The sequence below is a fragment of the Cetorhinus maximus genome, unplaced genomic scaffold (genome assembly GCF_964194155.1).
Source record: "Cetorhinus maximus unplaced genomic scaffold, sCetMax3.hap1.1 HAP1_SCAFFOLD_385, whole genome shotgun sequence".
Lineage (NCBI taxonomy): Eukaryota > Metazoa > Chordata > Chondrichthyes > Lamniformes > Cetorhinidae > Cetorhinus > Cetorhinus maximus.
Window position 1 is genome coordinate 329,549 of NW_027596331.1, and position 21,108 is coordinate 350,656.

A 21,108-nucleotide genomic window follows, 5' to 3' on the forward strand; every position below is an offset into this window, starting at 1 on the left:
AGTTGTGATAATCGATATTTCGGGCCTTCACTTCAAGCAGCCTTGAAGCGGAGCTTTGGGCGTCCCACTGGTTGTCTGCCTCCGGTTCCCTCACCAAACAGAAAGTCCTTGTGTATGTGACCATCTTCCATCCTGCGAACGTTCCCAAGCCACAAAAACCGCTTCTGTTTGATGAGTTCTGCAGTTTTGGGAGCTCTGCCTTTGACAGTACCACTGCATTCGTGACTTTATCCTACCACTACATACCCAAAATGCGCAGCAGGCAGTGAAGATGGAAATTGTGGAGCTTCTTTTCTTGATAAATGTCATTCGTCCATGTTTTACAGCCATAGATAAAGGTTCTGAGAACGCAGGCCTTATAAACCACCAGCTTGGTCCTAAGGGCTAGTTTGATGTTATTCCAGGGGCGTTTCACGAGTCAGCCAAAGGTGGCAGCTGCTTTCCCCATACGGGTATCAAGTTCTGCAGCAAGGAGCAGGATGTCTGTCACCTTGGAATCCAGGAAGCGGGATTTAATTCCATCCGTTTGTTATTTAGTTTGATCAATGATGGAAATGCAACACCTTATCCCATGAACACGGTTTTATCAATGTTTATAGTCAGGGAGAACAAGTTACAGGCATGGGAGAGACAGTTCATCAGTCTTTGTGGATGAGTTTCCGTTTTGATGACAGGGTTATCAGCGTGGAGGAATTCCCTGATCAAGATTCAATGTGTTTATGTCTTCACTTTCAGTCTTATAGATTGTGGATCTTGTGGTCTGATCGAGTGTAAGTAGACTTCTTCCATATTTACAGGGAAGATAAAGATCAGAAGTATGGAGAAGGTGCCCAACAGAGTGGGGATTGGACACAAGTCTGTTTCACTCCATTCTTCACTCCGAATCTGTCGGAAGTGGAATCATCAATCTGTACCGTGCAGTGCATGTTGTCATGGAAGGAGTGAATGAGACTGAGGCGCTTTGGGAACAGCCAATTTTCCGAAAGAACTTGTAGAGTCCTGTTCTGCTGACGGTGACCAGCGTGTGGAGCAAATCAGGTCCAGAGTATAGCTTCCGATGAAAACATCACATTGTGCTTCAGCCTGCAACCAGATGAAGTCTTTAAAGCATGACCCGAGCAAAGGCCTTCCCCGTAACTCTGTGAGTGAGAAATCCTTGTAGATGTTGCAGTCTCATCTGTCGGCTTTGTTTTCAGATAGTGTGGTGATTTTTGCATCATTCACATCCTGTGGAATGGATCTTATCTTTCAGCAGAGAAGAAGAAGGTCGTAAAGGCTGAGAAAGATAAATAATTATCAACACCAATTATTATCAACTCACGAAGGTAAATAATTATCTTCAAGAATTATCATCAATTCACAAAGATAATTAAGTATATTCACCACTTGGCATCCATTCACAAAGATAAATAATGATATTCACCAACTATCATCAATTTACAAAGATAAATAATTATATTCACCAATTATCATCAATCCACAAAGATAAATAATTATATTCACCAATTATCATCAATCCACAAAGATAAATAATTATATTCACCAATTACCATCAATTCACAAGACAAATGATTATAATCAGCAATTATCATCCATTCTACAAAGATTAATAATTGCATGAACCAAGCATTTTCAGCATTTTATTCCATACAAAATGTAATTGCGATTCATTTAATATCATTAACATTGATTGAGACCACACTGACCATTCTATCAGCAAGGAATCACATCTGTCCCAGAATTCAGTGGGAAATGGAATTAAATCAGACCGAGGATAATGAGCAGCTACCCAACAGCCTCTGCGCTTTATTGACAAGTAACCAGCTCATAATCACACAGAAACTCCTGATATATAACTGGAATGTGTGAGGATTTGTAAAGTGATGGTATAAATAAAACTACCTGGACCTGACTGTAAGTTAATGCGGCTCTCCAGTGAGTAATGTCTGTTACCTTCGCTAATTTGGGTGAGGATATATTGAATGCTTTGTTTTACATGAAAGGACCACATGTTCCAAATATTACAATCCTCCTTCCTAAACCAAATTATGTACCCGCTTTCTGTCTGAAAGATGATGATTCCCCATCAGCAGGGAAGAATCATCAGTACCGCAGGGACATCTCCAGCCTTCTCTTGGCGACATTCAGCTCGATACCCTGGGGATGGAATACATCCAGAAAATCTGGAGGGACTGAAGGTATTGGACTGACACAAATGAAATACTGGACCTGCTTCAAGGTTTAAAGTAGTCAGCACCAAGATGAGAAGGTAAAACAGTATCTTCCAGTCGCGCCTATCGATACATCAATCAATTCATTCACTGATCCCTTCATCAAAATGTTCAGGCATCCAACTATGATTCATTCCCGCATCACTGCAGCCATCCCTCCGTTCTTTGGCAGACGGTGGTGTTGTATTAATGTCACTGGACGGGTAATCCAGAGACCCAAGCTATTCTCCTGGGGACACGAATTCAAATCCCGCCATTGCAGCTGGTGGAATTTAAATTCAGCAATAAACCTGGGATTGAAAACTGGCCTCAGTGAAGGGAACCATGAAGCTATCATCGACTGTGGAAAAAACTAATCTGGTTCACTAATGTCCTTTAGGAAAGGAAATCTGCCACTGGACCTAGTCTGGCCTACATGTGACTCCAGATCCACAGCAGTATGGTGGACTCTAACTGCCCTCTGAAATGGCCCAGCAAGGTACTCAGTTCAAAGGCAATTAGGGAGAAGCAACAAATGATGGCCTTGCCAGTGACTCCCACATCCCGTGAAAGAGTAAATGGGCAAAAAAATCACACAGATTTATATGTTTGACTGTAACAAAATGTACCCTCTCTCTGAGTCATCTCTGATAATCTGCCGGTAATTATTTCCATCCATCCATCCGTCACAATTTATGATGTGTTGGAGAGATCCTCCAATGAGCCATTGATGCTGACAGGGTGTCAGAGAAGCTGGTTAACTTTTCTTTCCTGAGAGCTGGGCACAGTCCACATAAGTTCACAATTTAAAAAATAAAGCTGACTCCAGTGTTGTTGCTGGGTAGATTTGTTATAAATAGGCCTTGTTGACAATGTTAAGGGTTTGAAGTTTGCTGGCAGCCAAGCGGTCAGTACTGAGGAAACAGATCTTTCATTTACTGCACAAACCCGCAGATGCTTCCTGTAAACAACATCGGACATTCGAGCGTCCCTGACTGCAGCCGGCTGGCTTGCTACCAAATACTGTGTGGGGCAGATTAGCCTGGATATGAATGAAGAAAATGGGATTTAGCCATTCAAACAATAAATGTTTCTGTCGCACAGTAAAGGCACATTTTAAATGGCATTTTATCCAAGGAAATATTTTAATGAATGTCATGTTCACTGAGATTAAACACGATCAGGAAATTGACCTATACTATTTAATTTATATTATTTCTAAGTAAAGGGCATTCCAGTTATTAAAGCCGGCTTATTAAGAACTTCATGAAGTGCGAAATAGCAATGTTAATGGTCCCAGTCCCCCAGTCTAATGAGTTGAGTAGAATGGCAAAAAAAAATAAAAGAAATTAAATTAAAAGAAAATCATAGAATTGCCTTAAACCCGCAGGAGTTCCTTGAATATTCTCCGAGTTCAGCACCTCATTTAACCTGAGGGATCTCTTATACCTGATTAGCACCGTGTACTGTACAGTTTAATTTGCGCTGATTCGATTATTTAACAGTCCCTCTCATAGCTGCCAATAAATGGAGAAATGACCAGTTCATCACCCGCTTCAGTGGAAGATAAAACATTTATTCTCTGTGATATTGTGCAGTGTGCCGCAAAGCCCTGATACCCTGTGTTCCCAATGCCAGTGAATAGTGGACAGCGGGAGGCTAATAGAATTAGCTGCAGTGATTTGGATGCTGAAGGATAACTTTGCTGATCCCCGTGTCCGTTCTGATTCATTCACTTCTCTGTCAAAAGTTGATGTAAATTTTACGTTTCTCTGTAAACTTACTGTTTAATTACCAGGCAGACGGGCTTCTTTTACCGCTAATTTTCAAAGGGCTTTCTTAGGGTCAGAGGCTATTCGAGAAATGCAATGAGAGACATTGTATAATGTGGGGAGTTTCTTCTTATCTCCGGACCCAAATTGTACAGCGATAGCCACCCACACTGTAAATAGAATCACTTTGCTCATCCAAAAACATAAATCAATAATTATTCCTATGACTGATTATAATTTATTGCTGTAATGAGATAGAGACCCGGAGTTGCTGCAAAACAGACTGACAGTCCCTTTATTCCCTGATAATGTAGTGATTTTTTTTTAGGTTCAGCCCCTTGTGAAGTAGTGTAGAAATAAAGGGACTTAATTTACAATGAAATTAGTTATTTTTATGAACTGATCCTTAACTGTAATTTCACCATTAGAACCACTGGAGACATTACAATGAATCCATTCAGCCAAATATCCCGATACGGATAAAATGTCCACTTTTAACAATAACCTATTGTAAATATCTGAGCCCATTCTGTTGGGGATGTGGAAGGTGGGGCGTGGATCCAGTCGCCGCCTCCACCAGGGAATCAACAGGCGGCGCCTGGAAACCCGCCCCCTTCTGCCGGGTATTTAAATGCCGCTCACTGGGACCGGAATCCAACAGTCCGGGAGCTGGTTTGTTCACTGAGTTCTGGACAGGACCATTTTCCCCAAGTGACCAGAAGGATGAGGTCGGCGATTTCTCTCAGTTTGTTGCTGACTTTCTTATCCCGTGAGTAGTTTTTATTGTCCAAGACTCTCACTGTTACTGTCTCAGTGTTAGTCTCTCTCTGGAATGTTACAGAGTCAGGAATCAGTTCACCAGGATTAATCCTCTGGGTTTTTGATATATTTTTACAGGTGTCCAGTCGGAGGTTGTGTTGACTCAGCCAGAGGCAGAGACCGGGCGACCCGGAGGCTCCCTGAGACTGACCTGTAAAACCAGCGGCTTCGATCTTGGCAGCTACTACATGTACTGGGTCCGACAGGTTCCCGGACAGGGGCTGGAGTGGCTGGTTAGCTACTATAGTTCATCATACGAATACTACGCCCCAGGAATTAAGGATCGATTTACTGCGTCCAAAGACACTTCAAGGAGCATCTTCTCCTTGGACATGACGAGACTGAAGACTGAAGACACCGCCATCTATTACTGTGCAGGACAGTCACAGCGAGAGGAACCAGGGCTGGACCCGAACAAGAACAGATCGAGAGGGACTCAACAACTTCCATCATAACCTGACGGTCAGTACTTGTTTTAAATGTAATATTAACTGTAATGATCAGAACCAGACAACAAGCCGCTTCTGACAAAACTAACACAACAGATTTAACAGTAAAACCTAACAAACCAATCGATATAATGAGCTGAGCTTTTGGCTGTTTATATTTACTATTAACAGTTTCCGCAATTACAGACCTGGATATAATGTTCATTTTAATGTGTCTGATACTTGGGGGGATCTCTGTTCATTGAGTTTTGTAAATTGCTGCGTAAATACTAAACTAGATCAGAAGTAAGCGTCTATTTGAGGTGAATATTGAGAGGCAGCACTGAACAGAGTGGGTGCAGTTTTTGTGCGGGTGTATTTCACTGTGATACTACAGCAGTGGGTCACTGTGCTGTGCACAGCGACATCCTCATACAAAAACCTCAGAGAAGGAGTTTGTTCAAATTGGTGATCACTAACACAGCAGGAACGTCAAAGAAAATGAGATTTAAATAAAATAATGGGCAGAGGTAATATTGGTTTGTAATAAGATATAAAAGTCTTCTACTTTGTTCGTGCTGACGGACACGCTAAATCTGCAAAGAGGTTTTAAAATTTTTAAATTCACATTGATAAATATAATGACCAGCACAAGCTGAAATATTTCACTGATTCACTCTTAAGCGAGTCGGGATCAGGTTTTTGGAAAGCGCAGTGAGATTAAATCTCTGTGTTTTACAGTGAACAGTCTGCCGCAGTATTTGACATGGTGTGTCTCACTGTGATATACTGGATGGCACAGCAGTTACTGTCAATACAAAAACCCCTCAGCATTAATTGATTCTGCCCGGGTCAGTTTCGCTTTTACAATCCAACTATATTTACAGTGAAGTCTTTTTTTATGTCCAGCACTGCCCAAAAACACATGGTTTAAGATGGAAAAGCTGTGATAATTATCCATTCATCAGTTGGTGATTGCAATATCATGTTCATGTGTTACTCTGTGAAATGTAAAACATGAGGGCCATTGATGAATACCTAAAATTATCTACAAAAGCAAATACAATTTCGTGAAGATTCAACGTGACCTTACTTTGCCTCTGAATTATCAATATTTAAAATAACTTTGGATTTCTGTCTTTTTCGCGCACGGACAGTTATTGTATGGCACAGCCCAGGGAATGTAATACTGTGACGCTATGGGTTACTGGGGACAAGGGACCATGGTGACGGTGACTGCAGGTAAGAACCATGCACTTATTTGGTAATTGTTTTATTTGAGTCTTTGTTTTATATTTTTGTCTATTTTTATAATTCATTCGTTCACTGAAATGTGGGTTTGGTGGATTCTGTATTGAGATTTTTTAATAATGTTTCATATGATTCTGCTGAAAAAGGTTTTTATAATTTGGCTGTTTCTCGACAAAAAAAGTGCTGCTGATGGATTCAGTCCCTGGTGGTTGAGATTTTGAGTTTATCTGCTGAGGCTATTGTGCTGCCGCCTACTTGAAATGCCCAGCGTCTGTTCAAACAGTTTGACGTATCTGCAATGATTAATCTCGGTGACATCTAATGGCTGCGGGTTTTACCATCTACTGCACAAGGGTTTAAATATGTTTGAAATCAAACCCAATATTAACAAAATATGCTTAAGTTTCAATGTTAATTTATTGAACACGTTCTACCTACTCACAATGCTGTTGACGTTATTCCATTTTTCTGTTTAGTTTAATTATTCATTCATTTGGTGACGAGCGGGTTGTCTGGATTCGATATTGAGATTTTCTTGCAATGTTACATTGGATTCTGTTGGAAGTATTTGTAGAATTGAGCTACTTCTCCATGAAACAAGTTTCAGCCCCTCAGTGATGTGATTAGGTCTTTTTCTCCTGAGGAGAGTGTGTGTCTGGGTGACTTTGAATTAGTAGAATTTGTGAAACGGTTTGGCGGTTCTGCATTGTTTCTGCATTGTTTAAACTCGGTGACATTGAGCGGTTACACGTTTTGTGATTGAATGGAAACAGTCTACGCGTTTGCATGTACTTGAAGCACGAATGTAGTTAAAAACGGGCAGGCTTCAGAAATGGCAAAACCATTTAAAGATGTGTTAGAACATTTTGTTTTTTATTTTAAGTGATAACTGCAGATTAAACTAAACCATGGATTACGGCGCTCATTCAGAACACAATTCGTTACTGCAATCAGAAACTAAATAATTAACAAGTTTTCAAATTGTAGAGTAACATTAATATAATTCAAACAATTATAATGTGGTAATATTTCTCCATATTGACGGAACAGATTTCATATTAACATAATTGATCATTAATTGCCTTTCACAATTCTGCTGTGCACTGCGCACTATTAACATGATCGGGAAAGTTTTTAGGCTGGAAACATTTTGTGATTATGCATGAAAAAATTTCAAGAAGAATATACTGACTCTACAGAATTGTTCAGATTCACAAGAGATTTTGAATTACTTTTTTATATCCCTGATAACCTTTGCATTGACTTAAAGAGGAGTTTGACATTGCAGTTTGGCAATATGTCTATCCGGTGATTACATTCTTTCTGTGCAGCCGTAACCATATTATTCCTTCAATGTCATTGGGATTTGGATAGCGAGATAATTGTCACTAATCTAGTCTTAAGCAGTTTTCGGGGGGTGGAATTTGCTGGCAGTAAAGGAACTGTTCTTGTATGTTGTTGGAACTGTCGGAAGGTTCAAACTGCAAGTGATTAGAGATTGACAAGTAAGAGCTTGAAATTCGAACAGATTAATTAATTGCAAACATTAATATTAGTTTTGAACTTAACGACATCCTGTCTCCCATAGCTGTGCTGTACACAGGATAGAATTGTAGGAGAAGAACGGATTATATCTGAGCTTCATGCTTAATTCTTATTAAATATTAAATTGAAGAGCAAAATCTCGAATCAATTTTCTGATTATATTTCATTGTCGCAGGTGATCTGAATGAATTGTTCTCATCAAGTTTTATACTGATCAATTTGGATCTTCTTTCAATGAACAATATATTTAATAATTAAATTATAGGGATTGTTATCTAGGAAGCACTTCTATTGATAATAAGTAACTGCCAGGAGCATTTTTTTACATATACTTTTGAGTTAAGACAAGTTTGCTTTAGCAAACAGGTGATGTTACAGCTCATCGACAGTTAATGCGGTGTGACCCCGGCCAGATTTGAAAATATTTAAAATATTCCACTCATAAATTCATCGTGTGAATTACTCGATGAGAGTAGATGGAATTTATGATATCTCAATGCGTTCGGAAACACGCACAGTTTACAATTGTGTACGTTAAAACAGAGCAGTAGAAGTAAAAGTAAAATGGTAAATAGTGATTAGATTTAAGTAAAATTGATACACTTGTCTGAATGTTTCCATCTCGTAATTTGAAGTTTATTGTTTAACATTGTTTCAGTGTCAGGTTGATTTAAATAAACCCCAATTATTTCACAAAGTACTGGGAGAAACAAGTTTTCAATTATTGAAAACCATTTATTTAATATTATAGAGTAGAAATCAGCTTACAAGAAAATGAATTGACAATAACAACATAATTAACTTATAATAAAATATTAGGGATAATTAATTCAACATAAATGAACTCCAACAATTGAGAAGTTTCCTGGTCATTATAGTGAATGCAAAATCTCAGAGTGGAGAGAATTTTTACTTGTATCCAAAATGAATTTAGAAAAGAATACTTTTCTTACTCAGCTGTGCTCAGCTCGATGAGGTGTTTCGCCTCGATGATTTTATTGGTTCTGTTTTTCCCTAAAATCAAATCAAATCAGTTGGTAATCGGCTTTTATTGCGAATGTTTCCTGATTTGTTTAATTCTTATCCTGTCATTGAGTCTCTGTTACAGACACCAAATTATCCTGAATCTGTAATATTTGATGTGCTCATTTTCAAGGTAACTTGAATCTTGCATTGTTTGGAGATTTGAGACAGACAAGAAGAATTAGATGGAGTTCAAAGGGAGTTTTGAAATAAAAATCAGACTAATTTCAAAGAAGTTATAGAATAATTGTCATAAATTGACCATTGATCAATTGGAATCAAATAGCCTGAATGAAATGGACAGATTGAACAGATCGATCTGCTGGGAACTCGTTTGTTGCATCATTTGTGTCTGTTCTGTTTCTGTGTGCGTGGTCACTGTGCTGGGACCAGGAATCTTCCTGACTGGTTGTTAACCTTCTGGTTCGCTCTCCTGGATTTCAGGAAGTGCAATTTGATTTATTTCTTCAAAAAACTTGTATCTGTGAGAAATGTGAAAGTTTGACTTTCTGCCCAGGCGCCTCAGAAATGAGATACCCAACCCATTGTGACAGTCAGAAAGGACAATTCAGAAACGACAGACAGACTGTCGAAGGAGATTTGGTTGACTTTAAATCAGTGATGTACCTGTCTTGGGAGTGTTTGGTTAGGCAATGCAGAGAGAGCTTTATTCTATTTTAATCCGTGCTGTAGCAGTCCTTGGCCTATTTGGTTGGACAGTGTGGAGGAAGAAATTAGCCTGTATCTTATTTTTAATCCTGTCATAGGATGTTGGGGTCACTGGCCAGGCCAGCATTTGTTGTCCATCCCTAATTACCCCTTGAGGAAGTGTTGAAATGCCGCCTCCTTGAATAGCTGCAGGTACACTCACAGTGCTGTTAGGTCGGGAGTTCCAGAATTTTGACGTATTCACAGTGAAGGAATGGCGATATAATTCGAAATCAGGATGGTGGGTGCCTTGGAGGGGAACGTACAGGTGGCGGTACAAGCATACTGCTGCCCTTGTCCTTCTAGTCAGTAAAGGTTGCGAGTTTTGAAGGTGCTGCTGAAGGAGCCTTGGCGAGTTCCTGCAGTGCATCTTGAATATGGTACACACTGCTGTCACTGTGCGGCGGTGGGGGAGGAAGTGATTGTTTAAGGCAGTGGATGGGGTACCAATTCTGTGGGCTGCTTTGTCCCGGATAGTATTGAGTTTCTTGGGAGTTTTTGAAGTTTCACTCATTGAGGGAAGTGGAAACTATTCAATCCCAGTCCTGACTTGTGCCTTGTAGATGGTGAGTTGTCTTTGGGCGATACGAGTTGAATTACTCACCACAGAATTCACAGCCTCTGACCGGCTCTTGCAGCCACAGCATTTATATCAAAACCAGATTGAACCCTCTCCTGGGCATATTTGATGGGACAATGTAGGGAGAGTTTTATTTGATATCCATCCGGTGCTGTACCTGCCCCGGAGTGTTTGACAGTTCAGTGGAGAGTTGGCTTTTTGTTGAATCCCACCCTTGCAGCTGATGACAGGAGTGTACTGGGGGAGGAGTGGGGGCTTAACTTGTTCTGTTACTGACCTGAGTCTTTTCCACGCAGAAGACAAACAAACTGAATCAGCATCGAACTAATTGGCTGTGGGTTCTTGAGCCAGATCTGTGAAAATAAATTGTTCCATTGCTCAGTTGAAAAGACGCACGTTAATTGTTATTAACAATATTTCTGGAGAGAACATGTATAAATTTTAATGAATTAATTATGTTTAAGCATTTTGAGTATCAGAAAATCATTGAGTGTGAGTGACCTGAACTTGAGCACGATTTCAGAACAAACAGAATCAGGGAGTGACAGTGAGGCTCCAGAGAGCGGCGCCTGTTCTGATCTGATCAGAGGCTGCGAGTTATTTAAACGATTGAAATGGACAATGACCAGGCTCCCGCTCCAGATAACCAGCCGCGGGGGATTTGGGGAAAAGGAGTCGCCATCAAAAACTGAGTCATTGGATTGCCGCCTGCAGGGGGAGGAATGAATGACAGAAATGAGAGCATGAGGAGGACATTTGGCCCTTTGATCCTGCCCACCATTCAGTCAGATCATGGCTGATCTCCCTCGACAAACTCAGTCTCTTTACCACACACCCTCACTCGCTCACTCTCTCTGTCACGCAGACTCTTTCTCACACACCTGCACACACTCACTAACACGCACTCTCTCTGATAGACACACACTCTCTCTTTCTCTCTCTGTCACACACACACACACACACACACACACACGCTCTCTCTCTCTCACATTCTCCCACTCACACACAAACTCTCTTTAACACGCACACACCCTTTCTCTCACACATTGCCTCTCTCTTTCACACACACTCTCACACAGACACTCACAGTCTCTCAGACACATACACTCTCTCAACTACACACACTCTCACACATGTGCACCCTCTCTCCCACACAAATTCACACTCTCACACATGCACACACTCTCCATTCTCTCTCTCACTCACACACAGACACAGAACACTCTCTGACACACACACATCCTCATTCTCTCTCACGCACACACAGAAACACAAACACATTCCTTCTCACACACACTGTTTCTCTCACACATGCACTCTCTCTCACTCTCTCTCTCACACACACACACACTCTGACACACACTGGCTCTCTCTTTCACACACACACACTTCTCTACATATCACTCACACCCCTACTCTCCCTCTCTCTCTCTCTTTCTCTCTCTCTCTCACACACACACACACACACACACACACACACACACAGTTGCTCTCTGTCTCACAAACACAGTAGCTCTCCCTCACACACATTTCTTTATCTCAGACACTCTCACACTTATACTCCCTATGACACACACATAAAAACACACTCTCCCTCTCTCTCACACATTGCCTCTCTCTCTCTCTCTCACACATACTCTTTCTGTCCCACACACACATTCTCTATCTCACATACTCTCACACTTATACTCCCTATCACACACACACACACACACACACCTCTCTCTCTCTCTCTCTCTCTTTCTGTCTGTCTCTTTCTCTGTCTCTCTCTCAAAAACACATACACTTGCACTCTCTCTCTCTGCCTTTCTCTTTCTCACACACACACACACACACACACACACACATTCTCAGACAGAGAAGTGGGCTGAAGATACTAATTGCAGAATGAAAATCCGTGAAGCTGCATGCATGCTTATTGTTCCATTTCTGAGGACCTGTTGTGTAAAAGGAAATTACACAGGTGACATCACTATATATGTGGAGAATTTCCAAGTGTTGAACCAAACACAAAGGAACAAGGAAAGGGGAGGGATGTGGCGGAGACCATGGCCTCCTGGATCCACAACACTGGTGCACACTTGGTGCAAGATGCCTGCGTGGCCCATCCTGGTTTTGCTGTAACCGTCTCCTCCAGTCCCCTCAGTCTGCCTATTCACGCAATGACACGGGTTTCTCAAAGAAAGGCATCAGCATTAAAGCAGCTGGCCAGCGATCCACACTGCTGCCTGACTTCACACAGCCGGTGTTACTGAAAGCTGATCAATATGGAGAATCGGGACAGGATCAATGGAGAGGAAGAGGAGGAGGTGGAGATGGTGGAGCCGAATGGAGGAGCCCCCGGCTTGGCTTTGGACAACAGGCAACGGAAAGCTGAGCCAGAGCGGAAAATCATCCAGAGAAACATAGCCTTGATGAGCCATCTGCTCCTGGGCACCCTCACTACCCACAATCACTCACCCTCACTCACCATCACTCACTCACTCACCCTCAGACCCTCACCCTCACTCAATCGCCCTCAGTCACTCACCCTCAATCACTCGCCCTCACTCCCTCCCTCACCCACCCTCGCTCACCCACCCTCACTCAGCCATCACTCACTCACGCACCCTCACTCGCCCTCACTCACTCACCCCCATTCACTCACCCTCACTCACTCACCCTCACTCGCTCACTCACACTCACTCACTCACCCTCACTCACCCTTACCCACCCAGCCTCATTCAAACTCACTCACCCACCCACGCTCACTGACCCTCACTCACCCACCCTCACTCACCTACCCTCACTCACCCACCCTCACTCACCTACCCTCACTCACCCTCACTCACCCCCACTCACTCACCCTCATTCACTCACCGTCAATTACACACTCATTCATCCTCACTCACTAACCCTCACTCACACACTCATTCACTCACACTCAAGCACCCATCCTTCCTCATCCACCCTCACTCATCCTCACTCAAATTCACTCACCCACCCATCCTCACTCACCTATCTTCACTCACACTAAATAACTCATCCATCCACCCTTACACACCCACACACCCTCACTCACATACCCACCCTCACATACCCACCAACCCTCACTCATACTCTCATCTACCCTCATTCAATATCCCAACCACCCTCACTCACTCATCCATCCTCACCCACATTCAGACACCTGCCCACGCTCACTCACCGTCCACCCTCATTCACTCCTTCACTCACCCACGCACCCTCATTCACTCAGCCATCCACCCTCACTCAGCCACCCTCACTTTGTCAATCATGCACACGCTCACTCACTCTATCACTTTTCACTGTGCGGGAGGGCAGGAACTGTGGGGTAGAGAAACCTGGAAGAATTGCCTGAGGCCGAGCAGTGCCGGAATGTGGAGCAAGGCCAAATGGAGCGACGAGCATTGGTGGAAGTGCAGAAAGCCTCGGGAAAGGGCAGGGAGGCGGGGGAAAGGGCAGGCAGCCGAGGGGTTGGGGGGGGAATGGCGTAGAAACGGGGCAAAGGTCAGCGAACAGGGAAAAAGGTCAGACAGAGGGCCGGGCGAAATCGCAGACACCCGTGGAGTAAGAGCAGAGAGGCGGGGAGGAAAGGGCAGAGAGTCGGGAGGGGGAAAGGGCAGAGAGGCGGGAGGGGGAAAGGGCAGAGAGGCGGGAGGGGGTAAAGGGCAGAGGGGCGGGAGAGGGAAAGGGCTGAGAGGCGGGAGAGGGAAAGGGCAGAGAGGCGGGAGGGGGAAAGGGCAGAGAGGCGGGAGGGGGTAAAGGGCAGAGAGGCGGGTGGGGGAAAGGGCAGAGAGGCGGGTGGGGGAAAGGGCAGAGAGGCGGGACTGGGAAAGGGCAGAGAGGCGGGAGGGGGGAAGGGCAGAGAGGCGGAGGGGGAATGGACAGAGAGGTGGGAATGGGAAAGGGCAGAGAGGCGGGTGGGGGAAAGGGCAGAGAGGTGGGAGGGGTAAAGGGCAGAGACGCGGGAGGGGTAAAGGGCAGAGAGGCAGCAGGGGGAAAGGGCAGAGAGGCGGGAGGGCGAAAGTTCAGTGAGGTGGGAGGGGTAAAGGGCAGAGAGGCGGGAGGGGTAAAGGGCAGAGAGGCAGCAGGGGGAAAGGGCAGAGAGGAGGGAGGGGGAAAAGGCAGAGAGGCGGGAGGGGGAAAGGGCAGAGAGACGGGAGGGGGAAAGGGCAGAGAGACGGGAGGGGGAAAGGGCAGAGAGGCGGGAGGGGGAAAGGGCAGAGAGGCGGGAGGGGGAAAGGGCAGAGAGGCGGGAGGGGGAAAGGGCAGAGATGCATGGGGGGGGAAGGGCAGAGAGGCGGAGGGGGAAAGGGCAGAAAGGCGGGGGGACAGGGCAGAGAGGGGGAAGGGCAGAGAGACGGGAGGGGGAAAGGGCAGAGAGGCGGGAGGGGGAAAGGGCAGAGAGGCGGGAGAGGGAAAGGGCAGAGAGGCGGGAGGGGGAAAGGGCAGAGATGCATGGGGGGGAAGGGCAGAGAGGCGGAGGGGGAAAGGGCAGAAAGGCGGGGGGACAGGGCAGAGAGGGGGAAGGGCAGGGAGGCCGGGCGATAGCGGGGAGAGCCCGTCTAAAGTAGTTGTGAGCCAAGGCCCCAGGCACCCTGGGCCCCACTCTCCCTATCTCTCCCTCTCTCTCTCCCTCATTGTCTCTCCTCCTCCTGAAATCCTTTCTATTCCCGGGGAAAGGCGCTAAGTGCCTGGGATAGACGGGAGACAATGTCTCTGTGCGCTTCCCCCCGGCTCCCTGCGCCTTTCTCCAGCGGGTGTTCGCTGCCCTTCCAATCACAACCTGTTTGTCTCCCACTTTTACTGCTGATAGGCCCACAAGCCAGCCTATCAGCCGCTAACGGGATAGAAGACACGCCTGTGATTGGAGGAGCAATTGAAGATACGGATACCTTCAACTCCATTTACCCGTTTTACCAGCATTTTGAACAACGGCTCCAGGGTCCATAAAGAGGGGCTTCGGGAGCCACAATCCAGCCACGGGACACGGATGGGACAAGTCCGTAATAAAGGAAAATAAGGAAATGGGCAGAGAAGTTGCACAAATATTTTGGCTTTAACAAAGTGGTTACTAAAATAACACAGGCATTGGTATTAATTTTCCAAAATTCCCTAGATTCTGGAAAGGTCTCATCAGATTGGAAAATAGAGAATGAGGCTTTTATACTAATTAAAGGAGGGAAAGGGAAAGCAAGAAACTACAGGCCAATGAGCTTAACATCTGTCAGAACAAAAATGCTGGAATCGATTATTATGGAATCTATCACGGGTCACTCAGAAAATCCAAATGCAATTATGTGGATCCATCATGGTTTTGTGAAAGGGAAATCATGTTTGGCTTATTTCTTTGAGGCCTTTCGAGGAAACAAAAAGGAACATGAATAAAGGAGAACCTGTGGATGTGCTGTGCTTGCGCTCATCGAAGGTATTTGACAAAGTGGCACATCAAAGGTTCCTACACAAAATAATGGTGTCGGCTGTAACAGTTCAGCATGGGTAGAAGTTTGGTTAGCTAACAGGAAACAGAGAGTTGGGATAAATTGTTTATTTTAGGTTGGCAAGATGTGACAAGTGAAGTGCCATAGGGATCAATGATGCGGCCTCAACTATTTACAATTTATATCAATGACTGAACGAAAGGACTGAATGAATTTGCTAAATTTGCTGATAACACAAAGATAGATAGGAACGTAAATGGTGAAGAGGGGATAAAGTTCAGCAAAGGGATATAGATTGGTTAAGTGAGTGGGCAACAAAATGAAGATGCCATATAATGTGGAAAAATATAAACTTGTCCACTTTGGATTGAAGAATACAAAATCAGCATATTATTGAAAGGGAGAGAGATTGCAGAACCCTGAGGTACAGAGGAATGTGGATCCCTTCGTGCATGAATCACAAAAAGTTATAACACAGGAACAGCAAGTGATGAGGAAGGCAAAGGGAATCTTGTCATTTATTACAAAGGGAATAGAATATAAAAATAAGAATGTTTTGCTACAGTTTAACAGGGCGTTGATGAGACCCCGTCTGAATTACTGTGTCCAGATTTGGTCTTATTTAAGAAAGGATATAAAAGCATTAGAAGCTCTTCAGAGAATGTTCATATAAATGATACTGAGAGGTGTTGTCTGTTATCTTATGAGGGAATTTGGATAGGCTGGGCCTGTATCCATTGGAGTTTAGAATAATGAGAGCTGATTTTATTGAAACATAAAAGATCCTGAGGGAAATTCACAGGGTGGATGCTGAAAGGATGTTTCCCCTTGTGAGAGAAACTAACGATAGGGAACACGGTTTAAAAATAAGAGGTCTCTCATTTCAGACGGAAATGAAGACATTTTATTTTTCTCTCAAAGGTCGTGAAACTTTGGAACTCTCTTGCCCAGAGAGCGATGGAGGAGGAGTCATTAATATTTCCAGGCAGAGGTAGAGAGATTCTTCATTGACAAGGGAGTCAAAGGTTAGCGGAGAGTAGGTGGGAATGTGGAGTTAACGCCACAATCAGATCAGCTATGATCGGAGTGATTGGTGGAGGAGGCTCGAGAGGCCGAATGGCCTACTCCCGCTACTAATCCGCATGTTCATATGTACATACGATTGGAAAATGTTGTACTTACTGTAACTGGTATTCAGTTTAGAGTTCTATGGTCATTATATAGGTACCATTACAAAGGTACTTTCGAAGGGTCGTTGCTATTCTTTGTTTTGGGGGGACGTGGAGAGGGGAGGGGGCATCAGCCAATTTGAACAGATCCAATTTCCAAACTGCAATGATATGAATGACGAGACAATTTCTCTATCACCAAGTGCTGTTGATTGAGAAATAAATGGTGGCGAAATAATGGGGGAAATCCTCTGCTCTTCCATTTTAATCCACTGAAAGGTACGTCATTCAGATGACATCAAAATGTTCTATTTTAGTCATGGGATAGAGGCGGGAAAAGAGGTGTGGGTTTCTAAAGAGGGAACCGACAGGTGAGGGTCACCAAATGATGGAAATAATAAATGATCAAATGTGGATGTGGGTTTTAGTTGGAATATATTAGGATATGTTTATAGTTATAGTCAAATTTTGAGTTGTTTGGTGACTTAATTTTCACACATCACAGTGTCTAACTTGTTCAATCGGCCTTTCTTTCCCAGCGACACCGTCTCCGCCCACTCTCTACAGCCTGGTCTCCTCCTGCCAGCAACACAACACCGACGGCTCCGTCACCTACGGCTGTTTGGCGATGGACTACTCCCCAGAAATCACTAGCCTGACCTGGAAGAAAGATGGGCAGCCGATGACTGGATTTAAGACTTACCCGTCAGTGAGAAACCAGAAGGGAACCTTCACCCTGAGCAGCCAGTTAACCATCACCGAGTCAGAGGGGGAATGCAGCAAAATCAAGTGTGAGGTTCAATACAGCGGCTCAGCCAAGAGCATTAAAATGCAATGTAAGTGTTGGGGAACCTGTGAGAAACAGAAAGGCTGTGATTAACCTGTACAGGGCCTTGGTTATAACACATTTATAGTGCTCTGCATAGATTTGATCCCTGCAAATTCTAGGGTTACTGTCTATTAACGGAAAAGAACCTATTAAAATATAGGAATTATTGTGTCTGTTATCAATTTCTTCTCCCAGAAATGTTTAACCTGTGTTTCTTGAAGGTCCTCCTGACATCTTCCCTCCAACTGTTCTCCTCACCGTGAGTTCCCGGGAAGAAATCACAACCAACAAATTTGCAACCGCCGTCTGTTCAATCGTCGATTTCCGACCAAATCCAATCACCGTGAAGTGGCTGAAGAATGGACAACCCATGGATTCAGGAATTGTCACCTCTCCCGCCTTTGAAGTGAACGGGAACTTCTCGGCGACCAGTCGGCTGAAAGTCTCCGCTGGGGAATGGTTCAGCGACGCGGTCTATACCTGTCAGGTCACTCATCAAGGGGTCACCCAAAGTCGAAATGCCACCAAGTGTGAGGGTAAGAAATACAAACCGAGGAAGCAATAGATCATTCTGCTCTCAGATGTTAATCAAATCAGGAATTTATTGGAGTCAGTAGACGGAACAACTTCTAATTTACTATCATGTAGTTATTGTTTAATTCCGATGTAAGGGCTGCATTCGGATTGTTCACCATTCAGGATTTTATCACGTCACGTCTCTGCATTGACGTCACAGAATGGGTGAGGTGGACTTGACATTAGCTTTACCCTGAGTCAGCTGATCATATTTGGAGAGGCAGAAGGTGTCTGGAACCCTTCACTGGTAACAGCTTCGGGAGAGAGTGTTGGAAAGTGCATCCACCCTATTTATAAAACAGCTTTCAGTACTGCATTCCAGGGCCCAGGAATGGTATATTTGTATTGGGACTGGGGCAACATAGATTCATGAGAATGTCACCGGGGCTGAAGGACTTAAATTATGAGAACGATTTACACAGACCAAGCTGGTTTTCCATTGTGTAAAGAAAATTAAAGACGATATTTAGAGGTTGATATGTCCAAGGTGATTTATTCTCCTTCAGGGAGTGAAGGCTGAATACTGCTGTCCTGCTCCTGAAGGTGAAACTTTGGTTGATCTTCATTTCTGTCTCACAGGCCCAGACCACTGCCCCAACGATCCCACAATTACTCTACTGCCACCGCCAATAGAACAGGTCTTACTGGAGGCGACCGTGACCTTAACCTGCATCGTTTCTAATGCTCCTTATGGAGTCCTCGTGTCCTGGACACAAGAGAAGAAGCCTTTGAAATCAGAGATCGCCGTCCAACCGGGAGAGGATCCCGACAGCGTGGTCAGCAACGTAAACATCTCGACACAAGCCTGGCTGAGTGGGGCTGAGTTCTATTGCGTGGTGAGCAATCAGGATCTGCCGACTCCTTTAAGAAGTTCCATCCACAAGGAAACAGGTGAGCGGTGAGATTGAAGCAATAAGTAGTTCAATGTGTCTATTTCCAGTGTAAGTGTAAGAATCAATATTTACTATTCAGTGTATTTATGGTCTACTCTGATTAGCAATTTCGCCAACTAAACGCTCTGGGCTTGTGGACTTTCAGGGGGAAATTGATAAGTAGATGAATGAACAATGAACTGAAGGCTGTGCCATTGGGTTTAGATGAAGCAAGATGGGAGGAGCCTGGTGCGAAGCTGAAACACCAACACAGACCAGTTGGGCCGAATGGCCTGTTTCTTTGCTGTAAACTTTGAGAACCTTTCTCGTCCAACCCCATAAGTTCTCAGGGAAAAGGATTGTATCCACATCTGCCCCGAGCTGGAAAACCGGACAGATCCCAAAGATTTTTATTTATTAATTCATGGCATGTGGGCGTCGCTGGCTGGGCCAGCGTTTAATGCCCACCCCTAATTGCCCTTGACAAGGTGGTGTTGAGCTGGCTTCTTGAACCGCTGCAGCCCATGTGATGTAGATACACCCACACTGCTGTTAGGGAGGGAGTTCCAGGATTTTGATTCAGCTATAGTGAAGGATCGGTGATATATTTCCAAGAAGTGGATAATGAAACCCCTTAATATTCATCACAAAACACGTTTCTCTCACATCTAACCAGCGGTTTCATTGTCTACGAAATTATCCAGTTTATTGACATTTATTGTACATTTTCTGCAGGTACAAAACTGCGGGAACCGTCCGTGTCTGTCCTCCTGCCCTCGGCAGAAGATGTCTCCGCTCAGAGATTCGTCTCCCTCAGCTGCTTGGTGAGAGGTTTCTCCCCCCGAGAGATCTTCGTCAAGTGGACCGTCAATGACAAGCCGGTGAATCCCGGGAACTACAAGAACACCGGGGTGGTGGCGGAGAACGGCAATAGCTCCTTCTTCATGTACAGCCTGTTATCCATTGCAGCGGAGGAGTGGGCCAGCGGCGCTTCTTACTCCTGTGTGGTGGGACATGAAGCGATCCCCTTGAAGATCATCAACAGAACGGTTGATAAATCCAGTGGTAAACCGAGTTTTGTGAATATTTCCCTTGCACTGATGGACACCGTTAATTCATGTCAATGAGAATCTCTCGGTTACGTTTCAAACTTCAATAAAAAAAATAATAAAGTCCTTTTCTCCAATTGTGATTTAAATGCACAATCGCTTAATTAATGTTGTTTTCCACTTTTGCTAATGTTAGAGCTGTTTAGTTAAAATCGGATATTTCCAGGGCTCAGAACCAAGTCTTGTACACCCAGTGCTCCCAGCTCAGATACACCCTGGGTTAGAGACAGAGTAAAGCTCATTCATCACGGGATTCTGCAAAATAACATCACCATCTCTCCTCCCACTGAGGGGAAATCTAACAATTTCCTATTTCCGGCAAACAAACTCAGCACATTTAGATCTCGGTGTTGCTGCTTCTCTTATTGTCCATTCCTTTAAAATGGATGCCAGCTTTAAGTTGCTGCATCGCACCCACTGGGAATTGAAGTGAGGGTCACACAGAAACATATCTCAACAATTCCCCAGCAGAGAGAGGGGAAAGGAAAATTGTTAACCCACTGTACCCCCCACTTCCCCAACAGAGAGATGGGAGGGGAAATTGTTAACCCACTGTACCCCCACTTCCCCAACAGAGAGAGGGGGAAGGGAAATTGTTAACCCACTGTACCTCCACTTCCCCAACAGAGAGGGGTGGAAGGAAAATTGTTAACCCACTGTACCTCCACTTCCCCAACAGAGAGAGGGGGAGGGGAAATTGTTAACCCACTGTACCCCCACTTCCCCAACAGAGAGAGGGGGAAGGGAAATTGTTAACCCACTGTACCTCCACT

The 21,108-nt window shown here is 44.2% G+C and overlaps 1 gene segment (V, D, J or C); it reads left to right on the forward strand.

Annotated features, from left to right (window-relative positions):
- Positions 1-4,650: 4,650 nt before the first annotated feature.
- Positions 4,651-20,417, forward strand: LOC144673563 (Ig heavy chain C region-like). The segment is given in 7 exon segments: positions 4,651-4,751; positions 4,880-5,204; positions 6,431-6,471; positions 17,489-17,785; positions 18,000-18,314; positions 18,934-19,245; positions 19,962-20,417. Coding segments are annotated over 7 exon segments (1,728 nt in total).
- Positions 20,418-21,108: the final 691 nt, after the last annotated feature.